The sequence below is a fragment of the Mus caroli genome, unplaced genomic scaffold (genome assembly GCF_978045245.1).
Source record: "Mus caroli unplaced genomic scaffold, Mus_caroli_1 scaffold_16, whole genome shotgun sequence".
Taxonomy (NCBI): Eukaryota; Metazoa; Chordata; class Mammalia; order Rodentia; family Muridae; genus Mus; species Mus caroli.
This window is the reverse complement of record NW_028227271.1, coordinates 21237156-21251546: the sequence shown is the minus strand read 5'-3', so window position 1 is coordinate 21251546 and position 14391 is coordinate 21237156. Positions and strand designations below refer to the sequence as shown.

The window sequence follows — 14391 nt, the reverse complement described above, 5'->3', positions numbered from 1 at the left end:
GAAAGCAGGCTGAGCAAGCCTTGTGAAGCAAATCAGTAAGCAACACCCCTCCATGGCCTCTGCATGAGCTCCTGTCTCCAGGTCCCTGCCCCGTTTGAGTTTCTGCCCTGACTTCCTCCAGTGAAGGACTAAGAATGTAGAAGCATTCCTCCCAGCTGCTGTTTGGTTAGTGTTTCATCACAGCGATAGCTAAGGCAGGTGATGACAGAAAGAACATCTTCAAGTGGCTGGGCCAAGTGACTGAGGGGACAGCCAGCATCTCCCAGGGTGAGAGTGAAAGGAGGAGGCACCCAGGGCCTGAAGAGTTGGAGTTTGGTTGAGAAGTGCGGATGAGACCTCCTGGTAGAGCTGGGTCCAAGGCTCTCTGATGTCTAAGGCATAAGTTGAGGCTGCTCCAGACACAGGTGGTGTTTAGAACCCTTCCAATGAGACCAGGATAGTGTAGATAAAAGAGGACCAGGGTCCCAGGCCCGAGCCCCATGTCTATACCAACACTTGGAGATTAGGGTTCCATAGTTCCAGAAGAGCAGTGAGCTGGGGCTGAAGAGGTGTAGCAATAACTCAGGGGAGGATCAAGAGAGAATGGAATGTTCTAGAATCAAGGAGGAGGGGGCACTATCAGAAGCTTCTCATCAAGGGACGCAAGGACCCAGAGCTGCCTGCTGGATATAACCACAAGACTGAGGACGGAAGCTCTGGTGAAGGGTGACAGGCAGACTAGCCAGTCACAAAAGAGAGGGGAGGGCTGAAGTGTGGGTAAAGAAAGCACTTGCCCCACACGTGTGTGGACCTGAGTTCAAATCTCCAGAACCAATGTAAAAGCAGGCATGGCTCATAAGTCCAGCTAGAAGGCATGGCTAGTGCATAGCCTGTAAGTCCAGCCTTGTTCCAGTGAGATGAGAGGCAGAGGCAGGAGAGTCCCTGGAAGTTTCCAGAAGCTCACAGGCTGTGTTAGCCTTGAAGGATGAAGTAATGAACTCAAGGAGTCCCTGCCTCAGCTAAGGTAGAAATTGAACACAGTGCTCGAGGATGTCCTCTGACCTCTGACCTCCACATTCCCATAGACAGATGGTCTGCGCAGGCACACACATGCACAGATTTTTTTTTAAATGTAAAATAATAAAAAAAATAGAAAGAAGAGGCATCAAAAAAAGGCACCCTGGAGAGTTCTGTGATCTGTAGAGAGGGGGAGGGCGACCAGAGCAGACACAGTTCGGAGATGAGGAATTTAAGGCGGAAGGTATCACAGTGTGCTAGGAGCCGCAAATGCAGTGCTGTGTGACTAGACCCGTATTAATCACCACAGAACCAGGACTCGGAAGGCTTAAGTAGTAGACTCAGCAAGTCCCAGAGCAGCAGGAATTAACATGGTGGGGCCCCGCCTAAAACCAAACAAACACAAGGCTCTGCCTCTGACCCACTCTAAAAACTCCTAGTAGGTCAGGTTTCTGAACACAAAGCTGAAGTGGTACAGCTTCTCTGACGTCACAACGTGTGAGACCCTCTGCATTCGAAAGAAAGCGAAGCAGACACGGTTAGGAGGAGAAATACATAAATCCACCGTCTCGCCGGCAGAGAACTCACTTCTTTTAACAGCCAATAAGATAGACAAAGAAAATCAATAGGGATCGACAAGGGTACAGAATATTTTAGCAACATGATCAGCAAACTGGCTCTCATGGACGTATAAGGAATCCCCACTTGCCATGAATAAAGTGGATGTTTCCCAAGTATGCACAGAGCGTCAGGTAAAACGACCAAGTCTCAGCAGAGTTCAGAAAAGTCTGAATATATGTACATACAAATGATAGTCAGAGATAAGGAACATTATAGAACAATAAATCGAGGGCCCAGTGAGACGGCTGAGGAGAGAAAATACAGGAGCCAATCACTGAGCCTGAGGAGCTCAGTCAGACCCCAAAGCCCACAGAGTGGTAGAGACCCAACTTCCATAAGTTTTCCCCTGCCCTCCCCAAATACACGTTGGGGCAAGCACACACTCTCCCTGAGACAAAAAATTAATATATTTTTTAAAAGAGTTGTTTATTTTTATGTGCCTTGGTATTTTGCCTGCATGTATCTCTGTAGGAGGGTGCCAGATCCTCTGCAACTGGAGTTGCAGACAGCTGCAGTGAGCTGCCGTGCAAGTGCTGCAAATCGAACCCAGGTCTTCTGGAAGAGCAGCCGGCACCCTTAACTGCCATCTTGCCAGGCCTCAGACAAGTATTTTTTTTTAATTAAGCAAATTATTAAAAAACAAAACAGAACACTAGTGAAACAACTAAAAATTCTCTGTGGAGTCAGGGGAGAGGCCTACACCTTTAATCCCAGCACTTAGGAGGCAGAGGCAAGCAGATCTCTGTGAGTTCAAGGCCAACCTGGTTTACAGAGTGAGTTCCAGGACAGCCAGGGCTACACTAAGAAACTATAGATCACAGACATAGGCAAAACACTCAAGTATATATTAAAATCAAATAAATCGCCAGGCGTGGTGCCGCACGCCTTTGATCCCAGCACTCGGGAGACAGAAGCAGGTGGATTTCTGAGTTCGAGGCCAGCCTGGTCTACAAAGTGAGTTCCAGGACAGCCAGGGCTACACAGAGAAACCCTATCTCAAAACCCCCACTTCCCCCAAAAATCAAAATAGATCTTTTTTTCCCTAATTGTGCCGTTCTAAAGTTTTTGAAGTACAGTTGGACGGTAAAGTTCAAGCTTGTGATTCCAGTACTCTAGAGGTGGAGACGAGAGGGTTAGGAGTTCAAGGTCAGCCTGGGCAACAGGTGTCCAAACAAAAACCTCAAAATAAAAGCAGTATCAGGACTGAGGGTGCTGATCAGTGGTGCGGCACTTCCTTCTTGCCTAGCGTGTACAAGACCTTGGAATTTATTCTCAGAAGAAAGAGAAATGGAGAGGGGAGGGAGGGGGAGGGAGAGATTGATTGAAAGAGAGAGATTGATTTTCACGTGTAGCAGCTAACACCATCATCTCTCATAGCGTTGAGTCACTGGGAAGGAAGAGAGAATGTGGGGGAGTCTGGGGTGGCATACGCTGCGACAGCTTGCGGGAAGTCCCCGGGGAGGAGCAACTGAGGGCCCTTTGAGAACTGTCCTGTTCTTAGAGCTGTCAATGCTGCCCCCAGGGAAACATTCCTTGGCCTCATTGCCACCCACCCCACCCTCGGTGAACATAGCCGAATTCTGATCTTGCTCCGGGTGGGGTTTTGTGGCTAGATCTCTCGTGTATACAGGGATGACTGGCAAGCACCTTCAGACTACGGACTTGGCTACCCAACAGGCCAGGCCTAGAGCCAGGAGCCTGGTGGTTATGGCTGACAGTGGAAGCAAAACCTTCCCTTTCTCTACACTGAAGGTGCACACTACTCACAGACTGTAAGCAACACAGCCCCCAGGGACAGTCTTTTGTCCAGGTGGCCAGGCAGGCACAGCCTCTTTAGGCCCTTCCCCTGTAACTGTGAGAACTGTATAGCTGTGTAGGGGGTGGGGGTGGAGAATACATGTGACACACACACAGTCCCGTGTGGAGTGCTGCTGTGACAGAGGGGTAAATGGGGAAGGGAGTGGGTGGATGAGCAAAAACCCAAGGGTGTGGCACGGCGCCTGGCCCTTTCCTCTTTTCGTGACTTTTCCTGTTTCTGCTTCAATATCGCTTGTGCAATAGAAGGAGGAAGAGACTTGCATGCTGGGTTGGGGGATAATCTGGTCAGATGGAGGAAGTTTGTTCATCCTTGCCAGCGTTTGCTTGGCTGCCTCATGTTCCTGAAGGGGCCCACACATCGCCTCTCCTTTCACCTTTGTAGCAATATCTAATTTGGTTAGATGTTGGAGGCGCACCCCTTTAATCCCAGCATTCTGGAGGCAGAGGCAGGCGGATTTCTGAGGTCAGTCTGGTCTTCAAAGTGAGTTCTGGAACAACCAGACACAGAGAAATCCAGTCTGAGGAAGAAAAAAAAAAAAAAAAAGCAACAACAACAACAAAACACACACAGACAGACAGACAGAGATAGACAAATACAGACAGACAGAGACACACAGAAAGATACACAGAGAGAAAGAGCGAGACAGAGAGGCAGACAGAGAGGCAGAGACAGAGACAGAAAGATATCTAATCTGTAGAATTATTGTGTCCATTTTGCAGATTAGGAACTTGAGGCAAAGAAATACCTCACAGCTAGTCAGGTGCTGGGTCAAGTCTGAGAGAGGCAGAAGGGCCCTGGGACTCACCGTGTAGACGGATTCTGCTGGAGGCTTTGTGGTTCCGACGGTGGATTTGAGACCAGGACAAGTCTTAGCAGTGTGCTTGCCCAGAACTGATATCTGTTTCTGTGGGGAGAAGGGAGTCAAGGCTGTGAAGGCTGAAGAGAAATAGCTCTCCCTTCTCCCTCCCTTACAGACCCCAGCAGGCGGGAAGCATTGTCAATTGTCACGGGGCCACACAAAAGTTAATCATTCAACGCTTGCCACCCACCCTCTCCAGGGAGAGATGCCTGAAGCTAACAGAACTGCAAAGGCACAACACACGGTGAGCCTTCATAGTCACAGGCAGAGTGCCTGACGCTGGGGAGACAGGGCCTGGACCTGGGGGCCAAATGATGAGTGGGCCCCAAGTGGATGCCAGCCAGGGCCTGAAGGAAGTTTTCCCTCCAGCTTCAATGTCTTCAGCAATAGCACCCCTCGGCATGACGATCGCAAAGATTAAAGGAGGGGACGAAGGGGAGGCACTTGATGGCATTCTGAAACCCCCAGTCAACCACCCCATATTTGCGGAACACCCTTTGTCAGCTGGATTGCTGACCTTCTGAACGTCTACGTTTGCAGGAGAGGTGGGCAATCTGTAGCAGCTTTACCACAGCAGAGCATCCTGCACTCGGGGACTCAGGAAGAAGTAGGGGCAGAGGGGAGAAGCATGAGGACCCGAGTGTGCTCAGCATGAACAGGAGAGGGCTCCAGGCAGAAGTACATCAGGCAGGCAGACCTGAGGAACTTAAGGAGAGGTCAGCCTGAGGCTAAACGTCCTGACTGGGAGGATGACAGGCAGGGCGGTGTGGGCAGCAGGAAGCATAGAAGGCTCTAGGTAGGATGCCTGAACCAAGCCAGCTCTGAAAAACTCCCCAAGGCTGAAGCAAATGGCAAGTGGAATCAGAGAGCACACGGTCACCCCGCTGGAAAAGCACAGGGCTGGGGTGACAGTCAGGGGGAGGCGGTCTGGACACCCCCCTCATCGCAGGCACCACACTGCCAACAGTGGAGTGACAAACAGGCCTCATCTCAGGGCAGGAGCTAATTAAAAACCCTGGCCACCTGCCAATCCCCAGCCCATTTACTCCCGGATTAGCACTCAAGAGCTACTTAACTCACAGGCAGAAGCCAGCGCCACCCCCCAGTCTCAGTGTGTACAACTCTGAACATGGGGCCAGGCAGGGAGACATGCCTTGTTGCTCCTGCTCGCTGTCAAATCTGCAAAGGAGCTCCCTGCTCGGGGGGGTCAACTCTGCTCTGCACATGAACCCCAAGAAGTCAGGGGTTGGCTGAGACCGCACAGCCCATAATTGACGGGGGCAGGATTTGAACCTACGTCTGTGTTCACTAAGATCCCAACCCAAGCCAGTGTTACCTAGGGTGTTGTCTTCTGTTTTGTGATAATCTGTAGGTCTCATACAGACAGGTGTGTGCCATCTGTGTGTGGTTCATGATTCAGAAAGAACCCTGTCCTTGTCATCTGTCATTTAAGGGACATGGGAGTGGTCATGGACTTACCACTTAACAGAGAGGGAAACTGAGGCCTGTGGAACTAATAAGAGGCTCTCCCTGGAGGAAACACTGGTTTGGTAACTCCTTGACTGTCTGTTGCTGAAGACACTGTCACAGTCAGACCTCTAGGACCCTTGGGGCACAATGTACCTCCTTCTAGTCAAGATGGCTAGGGTCCTAGTCCCTCTCCTTCTAAGCCTGCTTGTCCAGATGCCACCAAAGCTGAAGGACAGGTCACAGGTAATGGCTATTTGGAGGCTACCTGGATAAGCATTTTGGAGTCAAAGCAGGAAAAGACAGGTTTGGGTATGAGACACCTGTGGGCAGCGGTGCCAGTCTTCCTCCATGCTGGGCCAGGATGGCACTGGAGATTCTATGGCCTGCTGTGGTTGTGGTTGGCCCTGGGAGCTCAGGGAGGTGAGCTACACACTGTTGGCCTCAGGAAAAGGCTCAAAGCCACAAACAGCTGCAGATTGTCAGGGGTGTGCAGAGGGGAGAGGAGGAGGAGAGGAGAAAGAGGAAGGAGAGTGGTCGGGGTAAGGGATACGGGCAAGACCAAGGCCACAGAATACCAAATGACACGGGTGTCTTTACTGGTAGGGGACTGGAGAACAGTGAGAGCCACAGGAAATGGAAATGGTCCATCCACTGATGAGAGCAATGGAAATTGCTCTCATCCACCTCCATATGCAGGTGCAAGGTGGATTGAAGCTTGTGGGTAGTGGGAGGAGGTCGAAGGCTCTTCCAGCCCTGTCCAGCCAGCCAGCCAGGAGGCATGGGCCGAGGTGGGACTCCTATAGGGGCAGAGGAGGAGCACCGTTGAAGACTTGGTTGGGTTATGTTTTTATGTGGAGGTTGGGGATGCTCTCTGTCCCCTGGAGCCAGCTCTTTCGGCCTTAGGACCCAAGCAGCCAAAATGAGCCCCTTTAGATTGTGATTATCATATACGCTAACCAGCTAGCACAGTTTCTCCCATCATGCCTAGCTCTCTGTTACCCATGCTCTCTCTCCCCAGTAGGATGCAGTGAAGGTCAGCAGGTCTGGGCTGAGACCTAGCTCTCTGTGCACCACTAGCAGCTGGCCAAGAAGCCTGTTAAACCTCAATTTCCCCCTTTTTGAAATCGAAGCCATGACGTCACCTTTCCCTCCTCGTGCCCTAGCCAGCTCCTACTCATCTTTCGGGAATCAGCATGTACATATCCCATAATTCCTCCCACCAGTACCTACTATGTGCCAGGCACCAGAGACAACAAGTCCCTGTCCTGTGGTAGTGGGGGTGCGGGGAGGAGGCTGCACTCAGGTGGGGAGACAACAGAAATGTAGAAGCCCGGGCTTGTATAGTAGAATTGGGGGAGGCAAGCAAGGACCCTGAAGAGGGCATGGGGCCCAGACCAGGATGGGGGAGAAGGGGCCGGACCCTGGAGAGACTGAGGAATTGGACATAGGAATGAGTGCACAAGCCAAGGCTTAATCCTGAGCCCCCAGGCGCTGGGAGGCAGGAGGCTTACAGTCCTCAAGAGTGAGTTTTCTGGACACACAAGGTAGAGATGCTGTCGGCCCCATACATCATTTGTCATCACACTCACTATACAGGTCCAGAGCTCCGGAAGGGGCCTGGCAGCTCATCAATACAGAGAAACAAGCCTCGAGGCAGACCAGTCACCCAGGTGCACAGAAGGGCTCTCTGAGAAAGGTGTCCAGGACCTGCCAGGACCACCGCTGCTGCCACTGTTTGCAGGAGGCATAGCTACACCTGACTGCCACCCTCTCAGGAGAGTAGCTGCCCTGGTGCTCAGAGTAACTGAGGACTATCCGAGCATCCCCACCCCCATCCCTTCTGTCCACAGCCAGGATGCTGGGAACTGCCTCTGCTCGAAATTGCCATGAGAGAGATCTCAGTTGAGGCAGGGAAACAGGGAGGCAGGGAGGCAGGGAGGCAGGGAGGCAGGGAGGCAGGGAGGCAGGGAGGCAATGATTACCCTGTCCAATCTTGCAGAGCTGGTAAGGGGCAGACTTAGAATACAAGCCTAACCCCGAGATTGTGTTCTTAAGCCCCTTCCCCAGCCCCTAAGCATGCTATCTTGAGATTTTAGTCTTCTTGTTTCCTCTGGGTTCCTCCTAACCTTTAATATAATGCCTGGTGCATAGTAGGTACTCAGCTAAGGTCCACTTAAGAAGTTAATCCATGTATTACTAGTAACCCTGAAAGGATTCTGCAAATTATACTCCCTTCAGCAGATATTTACTGAGTACCTACTATGTGGCACAGGCTGTGGCTGCCGCAGGGGACATGCATGAATGAAGAGACCACTGAGAGATGATGAGATTAACCCAGTGGGGAGTCAGCTCTCCCAGGGAGTCAGCTACCCCAGGGAGCCACCACAAACAAAACAGCCAGGCAAAGAGCTAGAGCAAACTGTCCCCTTCATAAGCCCTCTAGCCCTTACTCTGTCAAGTGCTTTCTATATGACCATGAGCAGATCACAGCCTCTCTGAGCCTCTCTCTGTGGGGCTGTGAGACAGGAAGAAATGTCTTCACAGAGTGATGGAAGGGAACACAGGAGCTAGATGAGCTGGGCACACAGCATTGTTTAGTCTTTTTCACTGTACATTGCTGGGTATCTAGGCAGGGCTCTGTTTGGGGACAGCATAAGAGCCTTTGTCTTCTCCCACCTTTTGGGGGTTTTGTTTTTTGATTTTTTTCAAGACAGGGTTTCTCTGGCTGTCCTGAAAAATCACTCTGTAGACCAGGCTGGCCTCAAACACAGAGATCCACCTGCCTCTGCCTCCCAGCACTGGATTGAAGGTGTGCAGTACCACCCAGCTTCTCCCAGATTCTTAGAGGAATGAGCAAGCTGGCAGAGTCTAAAGAGCCCCTCTCTCTTTCAGTAGGGACAAAGTGGGCCTGTGGGCTGATGCAGTATCCTTCCCAGAGTCTAGGATGTGACAGGGGCAGCCCCTGGTCCCAGAAGCCTCCCCAGTTCCATAGTATAGGGGAGGGCAAGACTCAACATATTACATGTCCATGTGGTCCTCACCTTCTTCCAAAGCAGTAGTGCTGTGCCCAGCACACTCAGGATACTCATCAGGCTGGTAAAGCCAAGCATCAGAGCCTCCTGGACCTTGAATGCAGGTGGATGGTACACTGTGTCTGGAAAGGACAGGGAGCAGGTGGTGAGTTTTCCAGGAGAAATGGATGCCTACCTGGCCCACCAGCCCCAAAGCCTCAGTTTATCTTCAACCCATTTCTAACTCTCTACAACTCCCAACCTTTCCAAGGACCCTCTGAGACCCTTCAGGGCTTTGGCTTTGCTCCTGTATATGTCGACATTCATGGTTCTCTAGAGACAAGGGCTGGGTTACTTGCTCCTTTAGTGAGCTGCCACCACAGAGGGCTGTCTAGGGGATCCTGTGTGAGTCATATCATCTTTGGGGGCCTCCTCTCCTGTATCTGAAATAATGGTTATATGAGTGTGTGTTGTGTGGATTGAGGAGACAGGCTCACACTGGCTTACAAGGAAAGTCACACCAGGAATAGACAAGGGGTAAATATCCCCTCCTCCTGAGTCCTCCCTCTAGCCTTCTCCCCTGCCTCCATCTGGCTGGCAAAAATGCACAGAGAATGATCCACTTGTGAGCCCAGAGGAGTTACTTAGAACGTAACCATCACCAGGCAGCAGCCCTCACAGTCTCTGCTGTCCAACACCGCTAAAGTCTTTAATGGGCAAAGTACTGCCATGTCAGGCCCAAGTTCACATCCAGGCAAGCACTAAGACAGGAATTCAAAGCCAGATCTGAGGGATTCTGAAGTCCCCAACCCCTTCCAGTGGGACTCGCAGAGGAGGACAGAGAAAGAACCAAGGCTTTGACCACGGCTTGCCCTTACCTTTGTGGGTCTCACATCACCGAGGATCATAACTAAGAGTCAGGGACGCAAAGCAAATCCTCACCCAAGCAAGGGCCCCCACAAGCCCACGTGTGTGCATGCCTAACCCCTGCACTGCAAACGGCACCAGTGGTCTGAGTGACCTCATGTAAGTCACTTGTCCAAGACCGTAAGAGGAAGATCCACAGACTGGGCCCCTTCTCTTTCAACACAAAGGTGGGGGTGCCTGCCCCCCTTTGAAGGGTGGGGTTTTCCTCGGGGTGCTTCTGTTCTGTTTGTAAAGCTGGAAGACGAGGCAGAGAAACTGCTGGTGAGTTTGCATTTCCTTCTGCCTAGAAGGATCTGAGAGGCGGCCTTACCTCTGACCAGAATGACAACGCCATCGCTCTGATATGTTTCCTCTACCTCGACTATGAAGTAGTAAATGCCTGTGGCTGATGTGTTTGGCCGGCTGAGTTTAACCATGCAATCCTTGGTATGGTTCTCCATGCCAGGTCTGTGTTGGCAGTTAATCTGCCTCTCCCAGCGTCTCCGGCCATGGATATCCGTATGAAACAAGTTAACAGGCAAATCTCTTTGAAGTCCTGTGAAGTCCTCGATTCTGCAGCTGAAGGACACATCGGTGTTTGCCAGGGACACCATGATAGGAGGGCTGGTATGGGTCAATGATACCAATCCTGTTGGGGGGGGGGGAACAACAGGGTAAAGTGACAGTTCACTGGAAGTCTCTTCACCCCATGTGTGCCTCCTGCATGTTTGACTGCACAGCGAGACCCTCAAAGAGACTGGAGGAAGACTGAGAGTCAGGAAGGCCAATCACTGGGGCAGTAACAGGTAACACCCAAGGCTGATGGGACCTCAGAGCCCCTGCTCCTAGCCCCTTTCCTTCCTACACGACAAAGGCAGCCCCCATTTGTTATACATATAGCTAAGGAGCCAAAAGCTAAGTGAAGAAGTAAGAAAAGGGAGAAGGCAGAAAACCCAAGCACTTCCTGGCAAGGGACAGAAGGAGCAGGTCTTCCCACAGCTCGGTCAGCAGGGAAGACTGGCCAGTGGGCAGAGATAGGCCATTCTCTGGGAACTGGGGCTCCGAGAACTTTGTCAAGTCTCCATGTGGTATATATAACAGGCCATTCCGCAGGGGTCTGTCCTCCAATAACTCAGACCTGCTAATACGTGGCCACTTTGTGCTCAATACCCTTCACAAGGCCAGCTCCACCAAAGCCACCCCCGGTACCTCATACTCATCCAAAGACAGTCTGAACACCGCCCCCCCCACCCCCCAAACACAGCAGGCTGGCCTGGCTGGGCCTCCCACAGGCTTCTGGGATGCTGTTCAGATTTGGAGCAGGGTCAACAGCCACCGCCCCCGGCTTTGGCAGCACGGGGCTCTCGGCTTCAATATTCCATGCCTCCCGGGCCCTTCCTCTCCAGCAGCTAAACAGCAGACAGTTTTTAAATTGAGGTCGGCAGCAAGCAGCCAAGAACATGCAGGCCGGCTTGTTAATCGGGAGAAGATCGTGCGTTTTGAGACGCTTAGAGAGTCTCAAGATTTATTTTGCTGAAGAAACTGAGCTGTGGGCCTCCTGCCTGTGGTGTGGGCTGGCGGGAAGCCAAGAGGGTCTTGTCTGGCCTCTTCAGCTTTCCTCTGGGGGAAGGGCCTTCAGGGGAGGCTGGGCCTCCTGAAAGACTCCAGGGCGGGGGTGGGGTGGGGGGTGGAGGGGATTTTTCCAGTGAATCCTTACAGTTTTGAACTGGCTGATATTTTGAGTTTGCTGTTGAACCTATAAGAGACACGCCACTCCCTAAAGAACAAGGGGCACTGTTAAAGGCCTGGTCACTGTCAGAGTAGGACAATGGTCACTTTGGGAGTATTGACTGAGGTGGTGCCTAGGTCCCCTTCCTAGCAAGCAGTCCCTGTCCTGGCCTTCCCTCAGGTAGGCACTGTCCTCTTATTCTTTGCAGAGCAGCTGAGTTTGTCTATAGTATGCACACCAAATACCAGCACAGCAGGATTCTAGCTTTGCTGTTAAGAAGCCTTAATTCCGGGTAGAGGTAGTCTGAGTGGCTGGTGTGGTGGTTTGTATATGCTTGGCTCAGGGAGGGGCACTATTAGGAAGTGTGGCCTTGTTGGAGGAAGTGTGCCACTGTGGGGGTGGGCAAGAAGACCCTCCTCCTAACCAAGTGGAAGTCAGTCTTCTCCTGTCTGCCTTCAGATGAAGATGTAGAACTCCCAGCTCCTTCAGCCCCATGTCTGCCTGGATGCTACCATGCTGATAATAGACTGAAATCTCTGAACCTGCCAGCCCCAGTTAAATGTCTCTTATAAGAGTTGCCTTGGTCATGGTATCTGTTCATAGCAGGAAAACCCTAACAAATACAGCTGGGTAGAGGAGGTGGGGGCAGGTGCTGTGGCATGACCTCCCAGGCTTTCAGATGGACTGGAAAGTATATGAAGCCAGAGGATGGCACGAACTCCAAATGATTGAGAGCTATGCCCACCCTGCCAGAGGCTCATCTGTCACACAGCTCTTTCCACCCTTCTCTAGCTTCTCTTCCAGTGTCTCCCTGTACCCACAGACACCCTCTCTGAGGCCTGTCTATGAACCAGCCCCCATGGTGCCCCTTACCTGAGGAGTGCTCTCTCTAGGGCCTCTTAACCTGCACCCCCTTCCTATGGCCTCTATTTCTTCCTATGGCCAATTCCTAAGATCCCAGACTTGGTTCCTCGGGGGCTCCCAGCATCTGATCCTCCCGATGGGCTCTCACTATGCCCTTGTTAGGCTGCCAGGGTAAGCAGGGCCTGGCTGGTTTCCCCAGGCTTTCCAAAGTGAAGGATGGAGGTTGTAATCCAACCAAGAGACCTGGAAAGTGGTCAAGCCTTCTCCCCTGGGACCTTTTGGTTCTCCAGAGTTGAGACCTCTCTCAGACTAGGGAAGGTCACATTGCCAACGTGACAAAGCCACCTTCCCATTTTTCCTGGCTGCAAGATATCTATCCAATTATCTTTTTTTAAAAAAAAAAAATCCCCCTCTGCTCAAGGCACCCTTCTAAAAAGTGATGGAATCTGCCAGGGTAATTAACTCGATCTTTACAATTCTGGAAACATCTACAAAAATAGATGTCTATTGTTCTACAGCCTTGTGGAATTCACCATTTTAAGGGTAAAGGGTTGGGATCATGAAAATTCAGTGCATGGCTGTGGCCAGCCAGAGTACATGGAGACTCTGGAATGAGAGACTCGGGGCCTGGTGAAAGTGCTGTGTCTAAAGCAGGAGAGAGGACACAGCTCCTTCCATGTCATATAAGCAATGACAACTGTCTAGAGACAGCCAAGAGTGAGGGGAAATCTCAGTGCACTGTAGTCGGGGTGTCTGGCCTGAGGATGGAGTCTCTCACTGTTTCTCCTTTGCTGGGGCATCAGCACCCCACAACCTGGACCACCTAGCTAGCTGGGGTTCCCAGCCCCCCTCCCCACTTTACTCCATTGGTCTGTCAGTGAGAAGTGGCCCCCATTTAAGGTCCAGAGCTGCAGATGAGCCTAGAGAAATTCTAAGTCCATGAAGCTTTCTTCTCTAGTGCTTGCTGTGCCCCAAACATACACACAAATTCAGAAGAGGTACTAGGTAGCTGTCAGCATCCTGTGTGGCGAGAAAGGCATCCATGGAAACCAGGAAGCCTAGAGTGGGAGGGGAGGGAGTACTAAGGCTCTCTGGGTAGGTTGGGAGACACCTGGAAGTTGAAGACTTCTATGACTTGGAAGTGGATATCCAGAAACAGAAGGAAAAGTACATGGATAGAAAGTCTAGCCAGGTATGACACAGGTACACTAGCATGAGGCAATTATAGTAAGCCCTCTCCACAGACAAACAAAACAAAGCAAACAACCAAAAGACAGAGAGCCAGACTGGCAAGATAGCTCAGTGTGGAGCTAGAGAGATGGCTCAGCAGTTAAGAGCACTGGCTGCTCTTCCAGAGGACCCAGGTTCAAGTCCCAGCACCCACATGGCCAGTTTACATTCTTCTATATCTCTAGTTCCAGGGGATTCAGTGCCCTCCTCTGTTCTCTACAGGCATTAGAGGCCAGCCTGGGCTACAGAGTGAGTGCCAGGACAGCCTGGGCTACACAGAGAAACCCTGTCTCAAAAAAAAAAGGAAAGGGGGAAGGAAGGAAGGAAGGAAGGAAGGAAGGAAGGAAGGAAGGAAGGAAGGAAGGAAGGAAGGAAGGCAGGCAGGCTCAGTGGGGAAGAAAGTTGTCACCAAGCTTGATGGCCTGAGTTTGATTGTTGGGATCCACATGGTAGAAAAAGAGAACAGACTCCCTCAAGTTATCCTCTGACAGCCAAACTCATACCAGAGAACATACATACGTGTATACACACACACACACACACACACACACTCGCTAAATAATTATATGTTAAATGAAAGGGAAAAGGGGTCATACATGATTCACCGGCCAATGAAGGCACTCTGTCAGATCCCGGCAGTGGTCACATTTGCACAGTCCCGTCACAGACAAGTGGTTACATGCCCTTTGGCTCTGGTCTCATGGATCTTTGAACTCTGGCATCATATCACTGACAGGACAATGTGCCCAGGACAGGGAGCTGGCTGGTCGTTCTCTGCAGTTCTCTTCATGTGACTATCTTTGGAGATAAGTACCCCAGGAGCAGGGCTGAGTGGACCCCGGATTCTAAGACGCTGAGAAGGCCCTGAAGTGTGTTTGAGTGGCTT

The 14391-nt window shown here is 51.4% G+C and overlaps 1 protein-coding gene across 3 annotated transcripts in view; it reads right to left on the bottom strand.

The window, feature by feature from the left end:
* The window catches only part of Nfam1 (NFAT activating protein with ITAM motif 1), a 35343-nt gene that overhangs the window by 8444 nt on the left and 12508 nt on the right, over nt 1–14391 (bottom strand). For 2 of the 3 annotated variants that reach the window (XM_021183262.2, XM_021183263.2), the window contains exons 2-4: nt 10014–10261; nt 8807–8919; nt 4242–4340 (exon numbers count right to left, since the gene is read on the bottom strand). In XM_021183262.2, the coding sequence (XP_021038921.2) occupies nt 4242–4340; nt 8807–8919; nt 10014–10261 (460 nt within the window). Of the gene's footprint in view, nt 1–4241; nt 4341–8806; nt 8920–10013; nt 10332–14391 lie in introns of all 3 variants that reach the window. The other variant, XM_021183261.3, reaches the window with a different exon arrangement.